The sequence below is a fragment of the Equus quagga genome, chromosome 10 (assembly GCF_021613505.1).
Source record: "Equus quagga isolate Etosha38 chromosome 10, UCLA_HA_Equagga_1.0, whole genome shotgun sequence".
Classification (NCBI taxonomy): Eukaryota; Metazoa; Chordata; class Mammalia; order Perissodactyla; family Equidae; genus Equus; species Equus quagga.
This window is the reverse complement of record NC_060276.1, coordinates 103,400,615-103,426,172: the sequence shown is the minus strand read 5'-3', so window position 1 is coordinate 103,426,172 and position 25,558 is coordinate 103,400,615. Positions and strand designations below refer to the sequence as shown.

Sequence of the window (25,558 nt, the reverse complement as noted above, 5' to 3'; positions counted from 1 at the left end):
ATTTCTAATTGCTTGATCTTTATTACATCAAGTACATTATTTTTAGATCATATTAATGCTATGATACTTAAATATTTTATTTGTAATTGACTTTATTTTCTGTTGAGCATTTATGCCCTTTTAGTATATCTTTCAAGTTGAATTGAAAGACACTAGGAGAAGTCATCTTAGGTCTCTGGACCTGAGCCTGATATTTACTGAGTAGCTATCATGAGCCATGCACCATTCTAGGCACAGGAGGTTCAGTGGTGAACAAGGAGCTTATATTCTTAGAAGCTCAGAAATCTGACCCTTTTAGCACACTGCGGATGGTCAGACTCACATGTGCATGCCCTAATGCCAATTTGTTCATTTGAAATGAGAACTACAGCTGTTAATTAGCCTGGTGAGGTCGAACTGAGAGATTAGTGCATTTTCTCTTTATAGACAAGCCACATGGGAAGCCAAATTACAATCACAAGGTTGCTTGGTGAGAATGGAATCAAAACAAAGGGACTTGGTTAGATAATCCATGATTAGGATACACCTGCCACAGGGACTATTTGGGTTTCCCCTGAATAATGCTGAGCAGTAAAGCTTGCCAATGTCTGGTTCTTTGGGCTTATTTCTATGGGGACCGTTTTCCTTTGTTCACAGAATTTTTTTCAAACCAAACTATAATAGTTTACTAAAATGACAAGCCACATTCTAGGCCTGCTTCCCAAGATTACACTTAGATCACCTTTAGAAATATTTAGAGGCTTTTGAATTCTGGGACTAGGCACACACACAGACAGTCTATTGATTTCAGCAGAGCTCTACCATATCCATTGTGTAAATAGGGTTTACCCTGAGAGGGTGGTGTTTTTTTGCCTTATATTCATGGTCGGGAAGGGATATGTGAATCCCTTAGAGTTGGCCCCCACGTCCTGCCAATAAGATCATTTTACTCTAAGTGGTTATAGAAGATTTCAGTTCTGTCTTTCACATGACTTATTGATGCTAAACTGTTGTTCATAAGATCAATCCCTACTTATGACGTTATTTCAATGGGAAAGGCTAATCTGTTCTAATGGAGGTGAAATGAATTTACTTGAAAATGTCGGAAATATCTAAATTTAAACTAGAAAGTCCTGGAGCCCAAACGTACATCTTTGATTTTTAAAAATTAAGGAACATACTAGAATTCCCTATAAAAGGTCCAGGGAATGTGAAAAGGAGTTGCCTTTGAGGAGAAATGGCACAGCGTGAGGTATAATGGAGACTCAAACCTTGGAATTGTGAGCTGATTTACTTACTAGATTCTTACATTCTTCCCTCAGTTGTTGTCTGTATACCAGCTGTCCACAGTCAGGGTTAAAGGACCACCCAGTTTATTGTAAAAACAAATAAATAATGTTAAGACCCAGTCATCACCACATTCATCCGCATCAGTTCTCATGTTTTCACTAATCCAAATGAAGTGGTATCACTGTTCATACAGCCACCAAAACCTGTGGGCAGCCAGCAAGGCCTTGGCAGGTACCAGTATGCAGGTTCCTTGAAGCAAGAACCATAACAACAGCAGCACAGTAGTGGTGGCAGCGATCACAATATATGTGTGTAGTGCTTTGTAGTTTTTCACAGAGCCCTTCACCTAAATTATCTAATTTGAATTTCACAAGAGGAATGTACAATGTATATGTATATTGAAACCATTTCTTCTTTCTAGTCAACCATAATCTATACCCTTCCTACTGTAAATTTTTGGCCTGAAAAATAGGAAAATGTTTGTCCCCTTTGAATTGTCATAGTCCCAACTTTTACAGACAAATTTAGTTGTTTTGTGAAATTTTAGATTATACCTCTGAGGATTCTTAAAACCGAGTTGATCCTTTGAGATGTAAAGCAAAACTAGGATTCAGTGTCTGACTCTTTTGCGTGGGACTGCCCTTAAAGCCTCTTATTGATTTTTTGGGGGAAATAAAAATACAAGGCTGCTCTACCATTTTTCATTCTCTATATCATTCAGTCTTAAAATACATTCCAATTAATAGCTTTGTTTACACATATTTCGTATGTAGCCATCAGTGTTCTAGATCTGCACTGTCCAGTATGGTAGCCATTAGCCACAAATGGCTATTTAAATCTAAATTTTAACTAATCAAAATGAAATAAAATTAAAATTTCAGTTACTCAGTTACACTAGCCGTGTTTTAAGTGCTCGGTAGTCGTATGTGGCTAGTGACTAGCCTCTCAGACAGTGCAGATCCAGAACATTTTCATCACTGCAGGAAGAGCTGTTGGACAACACTGTTCTAGAGAATCTAACTTCTACTTAGCTTTTTCAGGAAGACTATCAAATAATTCTGCCATTGTTTATAATTTTATCTGCAAGATTCATGTTTCTAAATACATTTACTGAGCCTGTCTATATGATGTAAAATGTGTATTTTAAGTATGCTTTTTAAAAATATACAAACTATTTTCTTAGCACTTCTTAAGTCACAGGTCTTATAGATAAGCAGCAATGGAAATTGAAGCAGAAACTTATGTGATGATAAAAATGTCCAATTTTTCTTCCTTTCTGTGGATATTTACTGAAGTACAGCGGAAAAATTGGTGCAGGAACATGATTCTGCAGTGCTTAGAAAATGCATAGCCATCGTATAAGGAAAAGTAACCAGCTAACAATAATCTTGAAATGATTCACATAGTTGAGAGCCCATGATTCAAAAATTTAGGTCAGTTGTACTCTTATCAGATTAAATATCAGAAAGTTTAGCTTGAAAAGGCATTTGACAATTGGAGAATCTCTCAAGTGTAAAGCTGACATTAAAAATGTATTATCACATGTTAAGATCTTAAGTGTTACGAGTTAATTCAGTGAGATGTTGAGCATATCCCATTTACCTTTTCTTCTTTCTACTTATATGTTCAGGTTGTGCAGAACTAAAGGAAAACTCTAGACTAACATCCAAGGGCTGTATTTTTGCCATGAGTGAGTCAGGGGACTTCAGGTTTAAAGATGCAGTATCTTGTAATGTATTCGGATTAACTAGGACAAAACACTCAGAGAAATGTCTTTGATCCTTGCCTGCGTAAGAATGGTCTCCTGAGTGCCTGAATATAATGGAGAGGCCTATTTATGGAAGGTGACCAGCACTGTGCCATGGTGAAGGACAGGATTGGATAGGTCTTGTTTGCAGTACAGAGACATTTGGATACACTGAGTTCCAGCTAGACGGAGAAAGTTGTATGAATATGAAAGGATTGATCGCCTTTTAAAAACAAGAGCAAAACCCCGTGAAAGACTGATAGTTATGTTAGTGTGATTCTGTGCTATCAGATGTGTGTTTCATGCCTTTTTCACTTTTAAAAGCCATCAGTTTCTTGCAAAGTCAGAGACAGTATTAGAACCTCAAAGGACAGCTGTTTTTTTTTTTTAAGACCTTTCCACTAGTTGGGGTGATATGTGTAATGTTCACATAGAAAGCAGATATTCCCCTTTTTATTTCTATATTCATTTTAGATATTCTTTGCCTCAGTAGCAGCTTGTTATGAGCATGAGTATAGAAAAGAGATTTTTATTCATATTTAAAGAACGTCAGTAATAAAAACATTTCCCTAGCTGTGACAAAGAACAGCCTTTGTTTAAGGGTTAGGTATGTCTAAGGAAGTGACTCTTGTTGAGAACTAAGGAATAAAGTATAATTCATCTTATCTTGTGTAAGGAAAATTGTCCTAACTTGCATGCTGCTGAGTTGCCTAATTTACATTTAAAGCTGAAGTAATGAAGCCTTTATTTTTTGCCAGAAACTCCCATTTCTCTCCCAAATATATTCTCTATCAGACAAAAAAAAAGGCTCATTATTTTGCATGGTAATGTGTCTTTGCTGATGCAGAAAAGCAACATAATTTAGGATGAGGGATTAATTTAAACTTTCTTATGTGCTCTTTTGCAGATAATTAAAATTATTTCTAGGGATCAAGAGGTGGATTTGCAGAGCACACCAAAAAGAATAGCTTCACCCTGGGGAATTGCAAAGGAAGGGTATAGTCCTTTTCTCACCAGGAGGAAGAGGTTCCTGAAAACTCATGGATATAGAATTTAAGTCTGAGAACTTTAGACCTCATGGAAACTATAGTCATACGGGGGTCTGAAGTTGAGAGTGGATCTATGGAAGCTCTTAGGAATAAACAGTATTTATATTCAGTTAAATAAATATTGTAAATATAATACAAATGACCCTTTAGTTTATACTCTTATTTAGTAGTAAGGGGTAATATATTTTCATTTTCATTTACCATCCCTTGTTTAATAGAAAATTTGCTTTGTTGCAGATAATAAGCATGCTTCGAGGCATTTTCCCTCCTCCCCCACAGCTGGTTTCCTATCTAGCTGTTCATTGCCTTTCGGATTTTCAAACTCAGAAATGGTTGATGCCCATCTCCCTGGGGCTCCTCACCCCCACTCACTGCTGACTCTTAGATACCATCAGTGTGTAATTTTGAGCCCCAAGTGTGCTTGCACTTGCTTTCTTGTATTTTTCCTATGGCTACATTCTAAAAATCCTTGTTGCTGTTCTACCATTACTTTACCTTCCTTTCCTTTCCCAACCTCAGCTCTGTCTTTCTCTAATTATCCCCAACAGGACTGAATCATAGTTCATGTAATTTGCGTTTACTGAAACTGAATGAAATTTTTGAAGTTGCTCAAGAAATACACAGAAATAAATTTGAGAATATGCAAGCTCAATTTAGTAAGATTAGATATGGGGAATTAGTGTAGTATCCTGCAAGTGCATATGAAAATGTGCACTCTCAAACATTCTATGTGTATATACACCCCACACCCGCATATATATATATATATACACATATATATATATATATATATATATATAGCATTTGACCTAGGAAGAACTTGCAATTATTAAGCTACTCGAGAACTTTCGAAGCTTCCAACTCAGTTGCATGTTTCAGCAAAAGCAGTCAATGTGCTTGCTATCTCAGTCAGTGGCGTAATCAATCATTTATTGAGTACCGCTTTGGATTTGTGAACAAATTGACCTATTTACAGCGTTTTGGAACCTCATTGGTTCCAAAGTCAAAAAGCTGCTCGGCTACTCCAACACAAGAGTTTCAGATCATTCATTACTAGTCAGCTGATAATTCCTGAAGCCAGATCTGTGCTACCTGTCTCCGTTCCTTGGTCTCTGGGGGTGTCCTAAATGTGATGCGAATGCTACTGACCCTCCCTCCCAACCCTACCCAGCTGGCAGCCATCAGACTTTGGAAGAAGGAAAAACAGTTCCTTACCAGAAAGAGATTGAAACTTGTTTTGTGAATAACTGTTAAAGCCTTGGTGGTTGTATTGTTTTTACATTTATTCCTGTGCTGTAGTTTGTGTTTTTATCTTTTAGGAAAGATTATATGCATTGACAGTATGCTACCTTCTTTAAATTTTTAAAGAAGTAAACTGGAATGTTCTGATTTTTATGTTGTTTAGAGTTCGTAGGCCACGGAAGAACATCCAGAAAGATAGTCTAGCAAATTTGGGATTATTTCGCCCTAATTTGATATTCCCTATAGTGGAATATAAGAATTTAAGAGTTTTTCTTGTAATCATTATTATCGTAGTTGAAATTTATTGACTATTTACTTAATAAGGAGTAGGTGGATCGTTGCACTGGTTTCAGAAGTACTTGGATGAGATATGTGAAAGAGATTCAAATATTGAGGTGCTCTTTTTTTAATGATTTTATTTTTTTCCTTTTTCTCCCCAAAGCCCCCCGGTACATAGTTGTATATTCTTAGTTGTGGGTCCTTCTAGTTGTGGCATATGGGATGCCGCCTCAGGAGGACCTGATAAGCGGTGCCATGTCCGCGCCCAGGATTCGAACTGGTGAAACCCTGGGCTGCTACAGTGGAGCGCATGAACTTAACCACTGAGCCACAGGGCTGGACCCTGAGGTGCTCTGTAACAGAAAATATGACAGCTACTGCCATAGTTCATCAGAAATCAAGAGAAAAACTTTTTCATCATTGGCCTGAATGAGCTGAAGTTTGGAGTGAGACTGTGGTCATTATTCATTACCTCTTTTCTTTCAAACAGTAAAACTCTTGGGTTTCTGTGGACAAGGCTGCTTTTTAATGGCATGTTCTCCAAACAGCTGTTAAGCACCCCCCTCCCCAATACCACAGACCACATCTGTTCCCACTGTTGATTAGCTAGAGGGTGGAGAAAGAAGAGAGGCTGTAGCATGTGTAATTACCAGTAATTAATTCTTGTTGAGCCTCCTCATTTCCTTCTATTCTAACTCCACCTACTCTTCTTCCTGTCTCTGTTGTAATTCTATTTCATGTTGGCTACTTGTGGAAAATAATCTTGATGGGTATACAGCTGTTTTCCTAAAATTTTATATTCACCTTACAGGGAAGCTTTTGTTTTTCTTCTGGTGGCAAAATCTCTTGATAAGGCAAGGCAAATAAGAAAATACTAAAGTGAGTGAGTGTATCTCTTGGGGCTAGCTTTCCTGCTTCCTTATATTCTGTTTCTGTTGATCCTATTTCCAACTGTCAACAAATGTTTATTGAATATATTCTTTCTTAAAGGAACTATTGCAAGGCATGAATAAGTGTGAGGAAAAGAAATGTAAGATACAGTCCTGGTCCTTAGCATTAATGTACAGTGTAATTGGAGACCAAAAATATGTACATGGAAAAATAACGATGTAAGTTAGTACCTAATAATACAACATGCAGTAAATGATGGAGGTAGTCTACTATTTTGCTTTTTCTTTGGGATAAGGTAAGGCTAAGAAAAATAGAAATTTGAGCATTTTAGTTACTATGTCACAGTAAAAGAGATACATCATGGCCTTGTTCTTTAAAGAAAGTTCTCGGTATATCTTCTTTACAGATCTTAAAAGCCTAGATTTTCAAGATGCGATGCTTCTCGTGAGTCTGTTTTCAGAATGCAGCTTCAAGTGGAACATTTTAAAACTGCTTGTTTTTAAAATTTAAAATAAATTTTAAAATGGATTTGGTGTATCAGTCAGGGCCCCAGCCGGGAAGAGATGACACTGAAATTAATAGGAGGATTTGATAAAGGGATTATTTACCAAAATGTGGGCAGGGTATAGTAAAATCACAAGAGAATTTTGTGAACTTCAGGGACTAGTAATAGCAGAGATGTTACACTCAGGCGGAAAGGAGTGAGAGGAGGAACGGATCCCTAACCCAAAAAGAGGGAGTTGGGTAAAGAGGGCCTTCTGATCACAAGTGGATGGATCCAGCCAGCCCCTCCATGACCCCTCAGGGAGAAAGCCAGGGGCATAAATTGCCTGCCCTCTTTTCCCTCCTGATCAATGCAATGTTCCTCATTAGCCAAATTCAACTTGAAATTAGGAGACAAGAAAGCTCTTTGATGTAGTCTGTTAGGTCAGCCTTCCCTCCCAGAGAGCAGGGTGGAGAGTAGAACTGGATGGGCAAGGGAGAGGTGTCTGGCATATTTGGAGACTTTGTAAGTTTGCCTAAACATGAAAAATTCATCTTGGATAATATAATCCTGTGCGCTAAATAATCTTGATGATCATAGGCGTATGTCTGGAATCAGTATGCTTTATGACAAATCAGTCACTTATCAAGCACATGCACAGGGAGTCATCGCTGCAGATTAGTGATTCTCAACTGGAGGTGATTTTGCCCACCATGGGAAATTTGACAATGTCTGAAGGCTTGTTCATGTGTGGGCTTTGTCATTAGGATCTGGTGGAGGGTAGTGATGATGAAGGGAAAACAGTGAAGTGTCTTTTAATTCCATCAGGGTAGGTGCTCAGATGATTGTTGAAGAATCTAACCTAAGCAACAACTGTGACTTTTGGTGAGAAGAGACTACTGACCTTTGAAAGGACAATTTGAGTTGAGTTCTGAGAATGAAGCTACAAGACGGCATAGGTTTTACTTATTGAACATAAGGTGAGGGGGTCAAGCCCTAAAAGATAAAGAAGAAATGAGACCATTGTAAATAATTGGGGTGTAGATTGAAAGCTCTTCAAGGACATGGACTATATTTTATTTATTTTCTAAGAGTTAAACACCATGTCTTGAGCAGTACAAACTGTCAATACATACTTGTCAAGTGAATGAGTAACCCTGGATTGAGGGGAAATGGTTAGAAACAGAAAGAAAGGCACCAGTGCGAAGGGAAAGATGAAAGACGCTGGGAAAGGAAGAGGTGAGATTCTTGTATGAAAGGAAAGATACTCTAGACTACAAAGAAATGAGAAAGCTAGGCCTTAAAGGGCACATTGGCTGTGCCACTAAAGCTCACTGGATTCCAGGTTTCTCAACTTTATGTCTGTCCCTGACCTGGACCCTTGTACTTTATGACTTCCTTTTTTTTAAGATGCAATAGGTAGGGGCGAGAACATTTAGATGGTGGTGTCAGAAACCATTCATCCCATTCCTCTTTTATCAGCACTGCTCTCCCTCCCTTTTGATATTAATGGAGCTATTCCCTGCATGGACCCAGAGGTCCTTCTCTTTTTGGACTGAGCTGAAGACTTAGGCATGCCTGCAAAGAGAAGATTTTAATAGATCAGTCCATTGCTGTGGGACTCGGTGTGATTGACTCAGTTATCCTGTCTTTACCTTCCTGCAAGACAACTCTTGAATCCTGTTCCTTTCATTGTCAGACAGTGAAAACTGCTTAGTTGGAAGTGATCACATTTGTCTTTTAAGCTCCTGAAGGGCAGTGAAACTCCTTTACACTTCCCCGAGTGCTGAGCCCATGGTAAATGCTTGTTGAATTAGGGGATTTATGGAGGGTTACTCCTAAGATTGCAAAGAGAAGTGGTAGAGTGAGATAGGGAAGGATATTTTTAGGAAACCTTGACCATAAAGTGTTCAGTCTTCTGAGTGACACGACGTTAGATTGTTGGTTGTATTCAGGAGGATTGAGTGTAGAATTAAGAAATAAAGGAGAGAGGAGAAATTTTAAATACAGTCATGTGTTGCTTAACAACAGGGATACGTTCAGAGAAATGCGTCATTAGGCGATTTTATCGTTGTGGGAACATCATAAAGTGTACTTGCACAAACCTAGATTGCATAGCCTACTACACACCTAGGCTATATGGTACTAATCTTATGGGACCACCGTCGTATGTGCAGTCTGTCATTGACTGAAACATCATTATGTGGTGCATGACATTACTCGTATGGGAGCTGGAGGTAATGAGAGAGCAGGAGTACTCCTTCTTTGCTGGAGCAAGGATCATGCTGTTGATGAAGTGTGCGGCCCGAATAGTAGGAAGGGTCAGGTAAATCTGAAATGTCCACCATTAAGACTCATCAGCATTGGTACAAGAATGTCTGCAATCCAACTTTTATAGCTAATATTGTAGATTTTTAAAAATCAACTTTATAGCACTAATTTGACAAACAGGCTTTTGCTATCCCATCACAAAATTAAAAGAAGCACCACCATCTATCCATTGCTCAAGCCAAAAGTCAAAGATTTATCTTTGGTTTTCTTTCTTTTCCTCACTTCTACATCTCAGCCTTTAGCATGTCCTGATTCAACCTTCCCATCCAGCTCTGCTGCTCCCACCTTATCGTGTGCCCATAGCATCTCTCCTCTGGACTACTGCTTCTACTCCTCACTTCTGGCAACCCATTCTCCATGCTGCTGCCTGTGAGATTGGTTTAAAATCAAATCATGTCATTTCCCTTGGCCTCATCCCAGCACCTGTAAGAATACTTCTCATGTAGTAAAAGCTCAATGTGTGTTGAATAAACCAACTATAAAAGTTATTACAATGGATAAGATTCCTTATAGACAGCCAGCAAACTCACTAACCTTTAGATAAGTTTCCTAATAGAAACTACACATTGACTGTAATGATGATAATAGTGGTCACAGATTTGTTAAAGCTCGTCTGTTTTCCCTCCCCTCATCTGTGACTGATGGTTGACACATAAGTGGCATTGGAGCTGGCAAAACCAGTCGCTGCTCTTTGGCAATCTCTTGGATAAATCAAGAGCAGCCATGGGTGTGAAATACACCAGGCAACTCCCTAAACTGTTTTAGGACTGATTCAACGTAAGTGTGAAATCAGTACAAATTTGGGGAGGAGGCTAATCTTTTTGGGGCTATGACCCGTTTGAGAATTAGGTGAAAGCTGTGGATTCTTTACTCAGAAAAAAATGCCCATATATACATGAAGGCAGAATTTTGTAGACCGTTAAAGGGGTTCATAGACAGCTATAGCTTGCAGTGGGAGTATGTGTAGTTTGAAATTGCATCTTCAAAATTATGTTAGATTTGGGATAGGTTGAAACATCTATTTTTGAAATATAAACTATAGAAAGTAATGTGGCAAAATATTGGCAGATGGGGATATTGCAGAAGAGATTATTTCTTTTTTCTGTGATTTTTAATTGGGATCATAGCAGAATCTTAAGGGGCAGGGAATTGTGAGGGTTTTTGTTGTTTTATCAAACAAAAAAATGTGTGGAACGTTAGCTGTTTTTGCCTTTTCTTTTTGTTGAGGAGGCAGAGGAGCAGGGAAGGTAAGTACCTCATCCTGGCAGACCTTGTGCCTCTTAACCCAGAGAGGGGCCTGTTGACACACCCCCTGAGAGGGGAGAAGCTGGTGGGCCAGGGAGAGAGGATGGAAGCAGGGCACAGGATGGAGGGAGAGAAATTTCTTAAGCATTTGCCCAGGTTGAACCCAATGCCCTTCTTTTTTTTCTTTTCCTGTTTTAGTTTACCTCAGCATCTTTATTAAACAGACAAACCAAGAAAAGAGATTTTCCTCTTTGCTAAAAGTTCTTGGGGAAAATACCTCACTTTCTTTTATTCCATCTCCTTTGGGGTTAAGGAGAGTTGTTATTTCCAAACTTATTGTCAGGGCTTCTTGTATTCCTCATGTTTTAATAAGCTCAAGCTGGCTTATTTTTGATAAATCACTAAAGTAGAAGATATTTTGTGTCCAGCTACCTAAGCAATAAAAGCAAGTATGTAATGCTGTGGTACCAGAGTTGTTTTTTTTTCCCCCTCCTGCACAATATATTAACTAAGCAGAAATTTTAAAAGGACAAAGACAATAAAAGTAATGTTTGTTAGTGGTAGTTTGAGATATTTCAGGAGAGATGAGATGTGAAGAAAAGCAATGGCCATATTTAGAAAGCTGCCTCAAACCCAAGAGTATCTATTGAAGTAAACTTGATGACAGACTTTTTTCCTCTTCATGAATCATTGTATTCCTATAAAAGCGAAAATTCCTCTTCATCTAAACAAATGGCTTCCACATCTGTTTTCTTAGTTTCTCAAAAGGGTGTCTTCAGCTTGCATTTTTTTTAAAAAAAGTGTTTATCTGTTTAAAATGAAATATCGTCAAAAGCAGTTTATACATCAAAATCCAAGTTGGTCTTCAGCTTCTAAGAATTAGTCGAGAATGATCTGGTGGTGATGGTGGTGGTATAGGGAAAAAAGAAAACACATTTTATATTCTGCATAGGTAAGTTCTTCCTAACCATACTCTTTAAATTTTATTGATCTATATTTAATTTTATATGCTCTTTTGATTTTGGGGACTGATGGAATAGGTAACTTTGTTATTGGTAGCACATCCCAGTATTTGAATGCTCTGGGCTCAGAATTCTGAAAATAAGTATTTTCCAAATTTGTAGCAGGAGAATTAGTCCCATTGACTAAGAACTGATCTGTAGTTAGTTAGATTCTCTTTTTGTCCCATAATCAATTTTCCTCCACCATGTCACTAAGAGAAACACACTCATAACTGGTTTGTAAAATGCCCTATGTGCTTTTCTAAAGCACTTGTTCAGTTCTCAGTCCCCTGTGAGTCTGTGCACCCTCAAGGGTTTTGGTTTTATCTTTTTAAATCTTTAGTCTCTTCTTGTGTAACAGGCCATCATGCCCTTGAGCCCATCCTGCCATTTAAAAATAAAGAATGAGAAGCAGCTGAAGGGCTGGCTCTTTTGCAGCTGACAGGAATCTGATCTACTGCTTGGATTCTTTGTCTGGGTACCGACATGCCAGTGGTGTGTAGCTTGTCCTAGCCATGCCATTTGCAGTCACAAGGTTTGAGGATGGGAGCAGAGGAGGTTGTCTTCAGGGAAAAGAAAGATCTTTGTGTCCTAAGGTCAGAGAGAAAGACTGTAGATCAGCCCCTGGGGTCCTACTGCAGGTCGCAGGACCCCTAGCTTCTTACCACGCGGTGGGATTTCTGGACCAGGATGAGGTGTTTGTCTTTCAAGAGGTTGTACAGGCTCCTCCCGCCCCTTGAGCTACAGCTGTCTGTTCTGTCAAAACAGTGCCTTGCTCTGAGGTCAAAGGTCCATGAGAACAGCGACAAAGGCAATTAATTTAATCAGTTATGCCTTAGATGATTTCTCTCAAAGGGTGTGAAGAATATTATTTGGAAACCCAGGTGAAGAATATTATTTGGAAACCCAGGAGAACCCCTCCCCCATTGCTGCTTTTCTTTTATTGGATAAGTTTAAATCAGAGCTGCTCACAAATGGCACCAAACTTGACATAAGAAAGAATGCCCTCCCCCTTCCCAAATGCAGAGGAGAGGCAGGAAAAGGATGGTTATGTGGGAGCTATAGGAGGCTCTTTACTTGTGAAGTGAATTGATTGATGTTCAGTCTTCCTGTTGAGCCCATCACTGCCTCCAGGAGGGAAGCCACTGCGGAGGTTGTGCTTGCTGTTTATTGAGTCGTGGCCTGTAGCTGTTTTGGTTGCTCATGAAAAGGCAAGGTTCTCCCCCTTTCTGACCTTATTCAGAGGCTTAATACAATTATTAGTATTAGGCGTTAGCCACCTGTTGAGATCGTTCTCGTTAAAGGTCAGTGTGTGGTGCCTGGCTGTCTGACTGTGGCAGCCTGCATCAGATTTGCCAGTGGCTACTGGTTTGTGCGACACCTGCCAATTGTGACAGAAAGAATGGTGCTCTCATAGCTGAAAGGGAAAGGAAGGTGCTAGAGAAGGGCTGAGGGATCAGGAGACCCCACGGAGCACCATTACTGTGGTTTGGGTGCTGTCTTGTCTCATCTCCCATTTCTCCAATTTCTCCTTTGTGAGCTGTGCCATCCATTTTGATAGGTTCTGTTATTTTCTGCATGCTGACATTGCTTTGATTTATTCATATGTTGCATCTCTGTGGAGCATTGGATTTCTTGTACCTGAAACTTCCCATATCCCCTCTGTTGAGCATCTTAGCTTCTACCTGCTTCCCTATGGTCTCCCTTTAGGTGTCTACAGGCATAGCGGATTCATCAGTTCCAAAACTGCCCTTCTGGTTCTGTTCCCCTTCCTGAATTCCCTGTCTCAATGAATGACGGCACTGTCTACCCAGTTGTTAAGCAGGAACGTGGGCATCATCCTTGACTCCTATCTGCCTCATGCCCGGCATCCAGCCAGTTGCCAAGTCCTGTAGATTCCGCTTCCTAAATACCTGTGGCTCTCTATCTCCAGTGCAATGACTATTATGCTATTCAAGCCTCATTACTTCTCCCTGGACACTGCCCCCTCCTCCCAATGTGTATTCTCCACATGTTTTACAGCCAGAGAGACCTCTTTAAACTGTCAGTCTGATTATGTCACTGATTATGTCAGTTTAAAGTCCTCAATATGGCTTACAGGGCCCTTCACAACTGGACCTCTCTCCTGCCCTCTCCCCACTTTCCTGAGCATTCTAGCCTTAGCCATACTTTTTATTTTCTTCTCGTTGCAAAAAAAAAAATTAAAAAAATTATTTTTGAAAACTGAGTTTTCTTTAATCACCATTGAGAGTTTCCCTCTGTCCTTTAGATCTTCACACACACTCTTCCCCGGTCTCCATTTTCCTGTTATTCCCTGTATTTCCTGTTATTCCCTGTTACTCGCCTTATACACAGTCTACTTCTTTTCTCTGAACTTCTCGCTAACTCCTACCCCAAGGGGCCCCATTATGTGTATATGTGTATTTTTTTCAAATTGCATATTTGATTCTCCACTAGCTGTTACACACTATAGAGGGAAGGGATCATGTCTGAATCATTCACCTTTGTGTTCCTTTCCACCTAGCACATGAGAATGCTGAGTAAATATTTGTTGATGAGTGAATGAATTGAGTTCCTTTTTGAGATTCCAAATCAAAAGAAAGTAACAGTACTTCCTGTAATTCATAGCAAATTCTTGAGCCTTAGCCAGATTAGAGAATGGAAATGCAGTGAAATTAAAAAATAAGGGGGATTCTTTTTTAACAGTGAGCAGCCAATCTTGTATAGCCTGTATATTGATATTTTGTCTTCTCCATATGCTACACCTCCGTTCTAAGTGACTTTTCTCAACTCGATATTTATGTTTGTTTCAAAATTTCTCTAGATTCTTCCCAGAGAAAGTATAGAAGATGATGGGACAGGAGAAAAAGTGATTGCTAAATGGGAATACATTATTTGATTTATCTTTAAATATAGAGAGGCATCCTAGAGGCATGCCTGAATATGTGTCTACAGTACCTGTATCTCTGGACAGCTGAACACAATTACATTTCCCTAAAATGAGATCATCTTTCTGATAGAGGATTTTTCTTTGAAGTAGGAACCCTTTATATTTTAATCATAGCTAGCTCATAGAACCTGTTGTCTGAACTTCTATAACAGGACAGGGGCAAAGGCTACCATTTTGTAAGAAATAGAGGTGTTATCGAAGGGAATGTACAAAGTATGGTCATGATAGAACAGAATTTAGTGTTTAGCCCTGGTACTTAGTAGGGGAGTTACCCCCTAAAGTGTTGGACTTAAAAAGTTCTGGGCCGGCCTGGTGGCACAGCGGTTAAGTTTGCGTGTTTCGCTTTGGCGGCCCAAGGTTCACTGGTTCAGATCTGGGGTGCGGACATGGCACCACTTGGCAAGCCATGCTGTGGCAGGCATCCCACATATAAAGTAGAAGAAGATGGGCATGGATGTTAGCTCAGGGCCAGTCTTCCTCAGCCAAAGAGAGGAGGATTGGCAGCAGATGTTAGCTCAGGGCTAATCTTCCTCAAAAAAAAAAAAAAAAAAGTTCTCTCTTCTGTGACATTCCTCGAAGCAGAGGAAAATGACAAACAGTCACATGACTATCTTGTCACACACCAATCCTAAAAAGGAGCTTCCAAGAAATCAAAAATGCATTCATCAAAATGGTGGCAGTAACACCTTGGTCACTCTCCAACTTCCAGTTGTGCTCCAGACCACCCGCTAGGTGCTTTTCTAGGGTTGAGCTTCAGTCCAGGTGCTTGGTAATGACAGGTGTCAACCTGTTAAATCTGTCGTTTCTGGGAACCAAGAGCTCAAAGTTTTCTAGTCAGATTTTCCCATGACCTCAGTTATAAAGAAAATGTTGCAGATTCTGGAAAATGCTAATGTCCTTTTTAGCTGTAAGTATTAGCTTGATTGCAGTGCTTCAGAATTGCCCAACTTCATTATCTGAGCATAGCCAGCCTGACGCCTTCTTCTCAAATAGACAATTATGATCAATTAAGCACTTTCAGGCCTTATAGAATACTTAATTTTATTAGTCAATTATTTGTGCTTTGAAAGAGTTAATGGTAGCTACCCAAGCCATTATTAGAAATTAGAATGTCCCAAAATAGAAAGGCTATTTCCTTTGTGTATGGCACTGCAGTGGAAAATGCCAAGCATAGTTTTTACTGAGTTAAAGGGTGAGGGAAGGCGGGGTGGGGGAGAAAGTTACATGTAAATCATTTAGCCATTAACCTAATGGGTGGATTTATAAATCCTATTACTATAAGCCCTTTTCATTTCCACTGAGGCCTGGTGCATGCTTGATCCCACTAATGTAAAATTCATTCCATCTAAGTGATTACTGAAGTAAGACACTTTGAGTCAATTTTAATCAGGTTGTGTGAAACTTGCCTGAACGCCAGTGTTCACTAAAGCGCGGACATAGTTTGGCCGTATCTTAATTAGCCCCCCAGATGAGTTATGCGAGGGATCAATCAGGGAACCAAATCTCTGAGCCTTTTGACACGTACGTGTTTTTCTTTGAGGGAAATAAACTGGAGGGGCCGGAAATACCCAGCTCCAAAGCAAGAGGCAAAGACCTTAGGGTAGGCGTGTTTCTAGTCTCATGGACGTTATGTAAATTGTAGGAAATCTGAAAGCTCTATTTTTGTGGCTAATTGGAGCATCTTCAATGGTACTTATATTTAAACAAACCAAAATTTCAAATTTGGTGAAATATGTGGACCATCTTCCTAGAAAAATGCATATAGGCACGCATTCAAATTTTCCCTTACAGTTTTGGGGATTTTCAGATTTCTTGACCTTAGGTTAATATCACTTGCTCTAGTTTCGATCTTGATGTCTTAAGGTTTTTTTTTTTTCCCCTAGGAGTTTAATATTTAAGAGTGTAGGCTTGTAGTTGAACTCTTGTGGTGGTGAGTAGATTTGGCTCAAGTGTGCTTGAATGCCAGCTCTACAGGCTCTCCAGGGTCCTTTGTCAGATAGAATCCCAAGTATGGTGACACTGCATGTAAGTTCAAGTGAAACGGACGGGTCATGAGTCTCTAAACTTGGAGGTTGGAGTGGAGGGGGACTAGAGAATAAGAATGTTGTGAAAGGAAACTTTCTGCAAAGGTGAAAATAGTTTTTTTTAAAGTTGAAATGTAAAGTGAAATTTTAAAAACCCACAGGATGAATAAATATTCGTGCTGGGAGCAAAAATTAGAAAACAAGTGAGAAGTTCACTTTTCATTTCACATGTTCAAAGCCATAGTTTATGGTATTTTAAGTTTTTAGATCAAAATTAGAGCCCTGTCAAATTGTAGGGCAGTAATTGAGAGATATTCATAAATATCATTAAATGTGTCTGTTGGGGAGGAGAAACCTTTCAGAAAGCTTTGTTTATTCAACGTGTTTTATATTCTTTACACATGAGCTACCAGCAGGTCTAGGTTGTAAATTAAGGATTTAAAACAAAATCAGTTTATCTGGAAGCAAGAGTTGTATGGGAGAGGTACACTTTTAGTCAAGTTTATAATTAATGGGCCTTTATCATTGGCGTAGAAATTCATTTCTCTTGAGTGAATATTTGTTTATCTAACATGCATTGTGTTTGAAGGTGGAATTAAAACTGATTCACTCGTCGTTTCTTGCGTGGAAAGAGCTAGCGTTTAAGTGCGTACTCTGTGTGGGTTTAATTACCGCTTTCCATAACCAGCTTTAGGGTCCTGTTGTTGTGGAAATGCACTTATCAATCTATGGCTCTGCTCTTCTCAAGCTGGACCACTTGCGGTTTGCTTCTTTTTACTGGAGCCTAAGAAATAAATAGTTAGTGAATTACTACTATGTGCCAGGCATTGTGTTAGGTTTAATGGCTCAGATGTGATTTCTGCTTATAGTTTGCTTAAAGTCTCTTAATTAATCTTACTTTTATAACAGAGTGGTGTGCTGTGGTGTACATACAGTACTTTGGGGAGCACGTTGGACTAACATGCTCATTAATATCACTGGGTTGAGGAGGCCAGAGATGGCTTTTCTGATCATGTTTAGTGCCTTGTAAAGTAAGTAGATGTTAGGTAATAATAATACCTAATGTTTATTGAGCGCTTATGTACCAGAAACTGTACAGAACAATTTACATATGTGGTAACATTTAATGCTCACAGTAGCTCTATTGTAAAGAAGCTGCAGTTGCTATCTCCATTTTGCAGTCAAGGAGTTGGAGGCTTAGAGAGGTTAGGTTGTGTTCCCAAGGTCACATAGCTCATAAGCAGTGCTGTTAGGCTTTGAACTCAGGCAGCCTGTATTCGTTAGTGTTCTTCAGAGAAGCAGAACCAATGGTGTGTGTGGGTGTGTGTATGTGTGAGAGAGACAGAGAGGTTGATTGATTGATTGATTTTAAGGAATTGGCACATGTAATTGTGGGGGCTGGCAAGTCTGAAATCTAAGGCAATTCGGCATGCCTGAGACCCAAACATACGGGACGTGAGTTGACGTTTCATGAGGAAGAGTTGATGTTTCAGCTTGAGTCTGATGGCAGACTGCAGCAGAGTTCCCTCTTCTTTGGGGGACCTCAGTCTTTTTCTCTTAAGACCTTCAACTGATTGGATGAGGCCCACCTACACTGTGGTAGGTAATCTGCTTTACTCAAAGTCTACTGATTTAAATGTCCACTCATATAAAAAAAAAATCTTCACAGTGACATTTAGACTGAGATTTGACCAAATATCTGAGTATCATGGCCTAGCTAAGTTGACACATAAAATTAACCATTACACAGCCTAACTTCTGAACCCATGCTTTAACCACTCTGGGGAAACAGCATGTGAAAAGCACAGAAGTAAGAAAAGAGCATGGCTGGTTCAGTGAACTCAAAATATTTCTGGAAGACTAGATTGAAGAATGCATGTGGGAAGCGTTAGAAGTTGAGGTGAATGTCAACTAGATCGTGAGTCTCAGGTCAAGCTTAGGGGTTTGAATTTCATTTCAAAGAGTACATTTTAGAAAGAACACTGGCAAAGTATGAAGAATGGCTTGGAAGGTAGTGATGCTGGAGACAGGTTGAGTGAGTGGTGAGGGTCTGAAAAGGAACAGCATATTGGCAGGAGGCGCCACACTAGATGGATACAGTCTGGTGTGGGGCTTGCTAGCTCATTGGGTTAAAAAGGAAGTCAGCCCTTTGTTTTAGTTGAAGGCTCTTGAGAGGGGCCGTTTGTCATGTTTGGAGCTGGTTGGGGGTTTGGAGGAGATGGATGGGGTTTAGAATGAATGCTATGGGACTGACAATTGAAAATGGGCCTGGAGAGGGAAAATGTTGAGTCATCAGTATAATATCACTGATTCGCAACCAGGGATAATTTTGGCCCCCAGGGAACATTTGGCAATACCTGGAGAGAATTTTGGTTATCACAACTGGAGAGTATGTATATATGTATGTGTGCGTGTGTGAACATGCATGCTACTGGCATCTAGTGGGTAGAGGCCAGGGACAGCCCCCCATGACGAAGAATTATCTGGCCTAAAGTGTCAATAGTGCTAAGGTTGAGCAACCCTAAAGTATATGCAGAAGTGTGTGTGTTCTTCCTGGGTGTGGGGGGACGAGATCTCAACAGAAGATGTCAGATGATTTTATGTACTGTAAATATATCCACCCACTTATATTAAGTGCATAAAGACGTATGTAGACAACTTGTGAGAGCTTACCTATTTCTACTTATCTTATAACCACATAGACCTCAAAAGCAACCTAGAAGATGGAAATATATTCTTGTAATGCTAATTATCTTTGTTGGATTTATTAGTGCTTCCTTTTCCTAATATTAAAGAAGTGAATGTGGTTGAGAGACAAAACAACCAGATATAAGGAAGAGATATTTCTACACGTCAAACTTGGATTCTAGATTTTTAGTTCTGGGAGGAATCCCAGCCTCTTCATTTTGTAAATAAGGATGCTAAGACCTAGAGAGGGAAACCAGCTTGTTCACTGATCACTTAGTCATTGGCAGTTTATACCAGTACTCAAATTTCAGACCCCTGACGTTTTTTTAAACTCGTTATTTGTATAATGTTTTATTTTTACAAAGCATGTTTTCAACATACAGTTCTTTTTATTTCTGTCTAGTTCAGGGAACTAGGTGGTAGTATTATCCCAATTTTAAAGAAGATAAAATGAAAGTTTAACGACAGTAAGGAGCCCAGCGTCACAGGAGTGTTAAGTGATGGAGACAGAAAGTAGGGTGCTTATTGAATCCAAAGCCCTTACTCCATGAGCATCTTATAGAGAAGACACACATATAAGAATACTAGGGAATAGGAAAATAAGAAAAAGGCAGTCTAATATAATGAGGATGAAATAACGTTCGCCAAGTGGGAGAACTAAGTAACACGAGTCCTGCTTGGAAACTGCTGAGATTGGAAATCAGGAAAGCTTAGATAATGGTTGGATTACCAAATATCATAATATTTATATTTCTTCTACTTTTCTCTTCCCTATCCTTCAAAACCATTCATTTTGCTACCCCATTATGCTAATGTATTTTTTAAAAAAACTTTCCAGTTTGTTTCTAATTTTCTGTCTTCAGTAACCGAAGAATCCTAAAGCCATTGAGATTTCAGTTGTCATTCTGTTCATGCATTATTTGTTTAGACTTTGACCTCATCCAACATTTTCTTAACTTGCAGGATTTCCATTGCATTTATTATCTGCATCACATACCAAAGTGGGTTTCTTGTTAGCAGACATCACTACAATAGACATATGCTTTTGGAATAGGAGCTTGAAATTATTTTTTAACTGTGGAAAGTTGGTGTTTTCTCTCTCTTATTTAGTATTAATAAGCACTGTTTTAGTCCGTAATAGCACCTAGAAACATCTTATAACCTTTGAGTGCATTGCAAGACACCAGTATTCTGTTCTAAAAAAAGTGAAGAGCCCAGCTTTATCCTGGCCTTGTTGGAAGAACTTGTAAATACACACCTCAGTAGCAGTTGCTCTTAGGTCGCTGCTGCTGTTAACCCTGGTGTAACAAACGTTCTCTTTCTGCTTAGTAAACTGCATCGTAGGTGTATTCCTGAACAAATAATTTTCTTTAGGAAACAGTTTTTTGAAATACACTTTATATTTCCTTCTTAGTCCCCACTGCCCCTCACCAGCCTTTGGAGTCTCCAATTGGGGTTAAAACACCTTTTCGTATTATTTTAATTATTGCTCTCCCCACCCCCACCCCTTTCCTGTTTCCCCCTCCTCTTTTCCCCCAATGGCACTGTTCTGCAAAGCCTGCAATGATTGATATGATGGCAGTGCTGTCATTCTTTTTAACCGAAAAAAAAGTCGTTTTTGTTCTAGTTATTTTAATAGAGTCCCATTAAAGATGTATTGCTGACTGAAATATCGGCATGAAGGGCTCTCACTGAGCTGAGCCCAGGAATTAAGAAGTCAGGAAATCGGCTGCTGCATTGCAAGAGAGCCTTGTGTGACACCGAATCTCCTGATTGGGGAGATCATTACTGCTATTATGACTCGACTTGCGTAGGAATTTTAAATTCCATCTGAATGTCAGTAATAACCCTCTTAGCAAATTATCCTGAATAAAATCACGAAGGCATTTTATATAATAGGTGTTGAATTACTGGATAGATTTGCTAATTAAATACTCTTTGTTCTGCTGCAGTTGACATTACAGGGTAAGATCTTGAACAATTATTCTCAACAGCTGTACTTTGTTAAGGGAAAAATTAACCACAAAGTTTATTTTTTTACACTTGAAGTTGGCAGATTTTTGAAATGTGCTTGAAAAAATTCCATCATCCAATTGGTAATGAGTAGATAAATATGCAGGTGTTGCTGTGAAATCAGATAACTGCAGACTGCCTTATTAATGAATTTAGCAAGCCTTTGTAGCCCTGTTTTCTAGCTGTTGGCACTTATAAAGTGATTTTCTGTTAGAATGGGTAGCTTTAATATCAGGGTTGTCACTTTGAAGTGAACTTATGAACGGTCATCTTGTAATCACTGTACCTTGTATCCTGTAGACCTTTCTGGATACCTGTGGCTTTTTTAAAAAGTGCATTTCCTTAATGGGGAAAATATCTGTAATGTATAAGTTTTTCGTTGTTGGCTTCCAGAACATTCATGTGGTGTGGGCTTTTTAACAAAGCAGTGAGACATAATGAAAAGAAAATGAAACATAAGGTCCAGCTTCTAGATCAAGCTCTTGACTAGCTTTATTACTTTGGGCAAAATTGCAGAGCCTAGTTTTCCTCATCTGTAAAATGGAGTATATAATACTGCCTACTCTTGAGGATTATTCATTCAACGTTCTACAAATATTCATTAATAGCTACAGTGTACCAGGCCCTCTGCTAGATATTAAGAATTTGATAGCCCACAGAGTATCTAACAGCTGTGCCTTCCCCAGTGAGCAGTTTGAATCGAGAGCAGCTTTGGGGTGATCCTGCTCATTAGTGCTTGGGTACCCATTAGTCTGGATTGGGCACTGTGGTACCCATCATCTAGAACTACTTAGTGAAGAAGGATGAGAGGTCAGGGTCAGCCTGCTTGTGAGTTGTCTCATAGAATGGGGTAAAGAGTTGATGAGCTGTGGTGAGGACCTTAAACCTGAGACAGAACATTTTCATCAGCTGCTGTTGAGGTCCACTGGAAAGATGGTGATTAAAACTATCCTCAGAAATTGGTACAACTTCTGTGGAGAGCTATTTGGCTATATTTATCAAAAATTTAAAAACATATGACCTTTGACCCAGTAAGTCCTCTTGTAGGAGTTTCTTATTACTGGTAGATTGGCCAATTACGTGCGTATAAGAATTATTTGTTGAAGTGCGGTTATAAAGGTAAAGATTAGAAACAACCTACATGTTCATTAATAGAGCACTAGTTAAATAAATCATGATCGATTCACACAGTGGAACATTATGTAGTCATTAAAAAAATAAGGTTGCCATTTATGTGTGGATATGGAATCTCTAAGATAAAGTATTAGGTGAAAAAAGTAGTTACAGTATAGTCTTTATGGTTTGCTTAGTTTTCTCCCATTTTTGTGCAAAACAGCCACCAAGAGGTTTCTGCCACCAAAGAGAAAATCGTTTTGGTAGCAGCCCTCAGATTGTGTATGGACATGGTCATGAGGTGGTGGCAGCACAGAGCGGGCTGAGTGGTAGGTCTGGAAGGTGAACGTTGCCAGGTCACATTGGAGGTGCACTCTGGGATGACGTAGTAGGTTTGGTTCACAGTGTGAAAGAAGAGTAGAAGGAAGCGGTTGCTGCATGTGTGGAGTCGCAGTGAAAGGCTGACAGATTGCTCCTGAGGTATTTTACTTAGCAGGTAATGCTTACCTTGCGGAGTTGGGCGTTGTGGTGAGGAAAGCTAAGCCTAGCAGCGTGGAAGGGACAGAGGATGAAGAGAACTTGTGATAAGTAGTTCTGTCCTCACTGTGATTAACTTGACTTGGGTTGATCTTATTGCCCCTTTCCCAAAGGAATTGTCAGATATTCTCCCACATTGTATCTCCCTGTAATTTAGACATTAAAATATGAAGATGAAGTGGAGGAGAGTGAATGTTTTTTATGAGTTAACTGAATTTTAGAGTCTAGTAGAAAAGTAATTGGGATTCCTATGAGACCTGTCAGTCAACTATCCAACAGTTTTTTGAGTGCCTTTTACATATGAAGCCTGGAGTTAGGCACCGGCATGTGCTCTGACCGCCTGAAGCTTGTGGTGTAGTTGAGGAGGGGACAAACTGTCAACTAAAAGCTGTTTTCAGAATGGGATTACCATGATTATCTTAGTCCTGTGGTCCTTAACCGTGACTGCAATGTAAGTCATCTTGAGAGCTGTTTAAAAAAATTGCTGGGGCCAGGTATTGGTATTTTGTAAAAGATCACCAGGTGATTCCACTGTATAGCTACTATTAAAACTGCTGGTTAGCCTAAGTAGTATTCACCACTACCCACTACCTCCAGGGCAGGGCAAGGTCTTCCTTCCCCCAAGAACATAGGACAATGAATGCCTGAACAATACTGAGAGACAGTATTAAAGGGGAGGGGGCAATGGAAATGGAAAGTAAAGGGTATATGTAAAAGGTACTGTAAGGTATCTATACCATGGGGCCGTGCAGTATAAAGGACAAGAAAGACAAATGAGACCATGAGGTTTGAGCTTAGTTGACAAAGGAGGACTGTTGCAAGTAGGAAAAAGAAATGTAAATGAAGTAAATCTTTTGTCTGGCCCATTGGAAGAGTAACTTCTGGTTTAGATTGATGCTTTGAAAGATGGGTGCTGGTAGAGAGGCAGTAGCATGGAGCGACTAAGGCCCCATGCTCTGGAGTACCTGGTTCATATCTTTGCTCTGTCCCATACTGGGACAAATGAATGACTTTCTTTTTGTTTTTTTTTTTGCATTTAACAAATAGGGGTATTAATAGTGGCTATCTCCTGGGGATCTTGGAGAATGAAATGAGAAAATGGGCGAGATGCTCATTGCACAGTATCTGGCCCATCTGTTTTACACACACACGTACATATACACATTATGTTTTATTACTATTTTTTTTGTTTTTTTGCTTTTTCTCCCCAAATCCCCCCAGAACATAGTTGTATATTTTAGTTGTGGGTCCTTCTAGTTGTGGCATGTGGGACACCACCTCAGCATGTCCTGATGAGCAGCGCCATGTCCGCGCCCAGGATCCAAACTGGTGAAACCCTAGGCTGCCGAAGCAGAGCTCACAAACCCAACCGGTTGGCCACGGGGCCGGCTCCTCGTTACTACTTTTTAAGAGGCCTTCATTTGTTAAACATTTGTTACTTCTGATCTGGTCCAAGATAACAGCTTTTTATCTATATCTCCATTATAACCTATATGTCTCTAGTCTTATAGCCATATAGGCCTGGGGACAGACCTATCTCCAGATATTACCTATGTATATGTTTGTCTTCATTCACTGAATGTTTGTTGGGCCCCACCGTTGTACTGGGCACTGCGCTAGCTCTAGGGAGTATAGTGAAGATTGATCTACTCTCTGTCTTCAAGAAATTTAGCCTAGAGAAGAAATTTAAATCCAGTGCATGTATATATATTTTCCTGCTTTTTAAGATCCTGAATACCATGAGTAAGAATTGCCAGATTTGAAATGCTCTGTCAAGCTTTTCTTTAGTCATGCAGTTATATTTAAATATTAGTAATGAGAATAGTTACCTTTTTGCCATGTTATAAAGGGATATTTTTATTATGCATGTTTATTGAAGATAGATCTTACATAGATCTGCTTAGTTAGATCTTATATAGATCTTTATGGTAAATCTGCTTACATGTCTCTGGCTAAGAATCAGCACAGAGGCAAACTTATTTTTAGATTATGTTGATGTTATTTTGAGAATTGTATTTAGAAAGCCATCAAGAGCTTTAAAAATATATGGGAATGACAGATCTTTGGGTTACCTATCTCTGTGCTTATATTTATGTTTTTGTAATTATGTAATGCATTAATCTGGACTTTTTTGTTTCATTTAGATTTTGATGCATACAAAAGAGATGGTACAGAAGGTAATGCTGAGCATTTTCATCATATAACGACTCTTAGATATCATACCTGGTGATGTTTTTGTATTCAAGGAAAATTGTAACCCAAACAGACTGGAAATGGCTTCTTAGGATGCCTAGTTTACGTTTATAATCCCTCCTAATGGATTATAGCTTTTTTATTTTAGTAACACTGATATGATCTAGCCACTGCTTGAAGCCTATATGTGAGTGTTTCAAGCAAATTAGTAACAGTGCTAATTAGCGTTTACTTCCAGGCCTTTATACTGTATGTGCTCTAGTGTTGTTTGTTATGATTGATTTTTTTGGCACTCTTCATATTCTACTAAATACTGTTTGAAACTGTTAAGAATTTAATATGGATTTGTGCCCCTGAATTTTCAAAACCCATTATGTTTCTGCTTCATAAATTGCCATGACCGCTAAGCTTGTGGTACACTGGGTAAATATGACCGCCGTCTCCTCCTTTATATTATTCAGTTCCACATTTTGTTTCAGTTGAAACCAGACACTTCCCCTGC

At 39.2% G+C, this 25,558-nt stretch overlaps 1 protein-coding gene across 3 annotated transcripts in view; it reads left to right on the top strand.

Annotated features, from left to right (window-relative positions):
• Positions 1-25,558, top strand: part of POLA1 (DNA polymerase alpha 1, catalytic subunit) — a 287,461-nt gene that overhangs the window by 86,217 nt on the left and 175,686 nt on the right. For all 3 annotated transcript variants that reach the window (XM_046673990.1, XM_046673991.1, XM_046673989.1), the window contains exon 27: positions 25,008-25,040. In XM_046673990.1, coding sequence (XP_046529946.1) covers positions 25,008-25,040 — 33 coding nt within the window. The remainder of the gene's footprint in view (positions 1-25,007; positions 25,041-25,558) is intronic.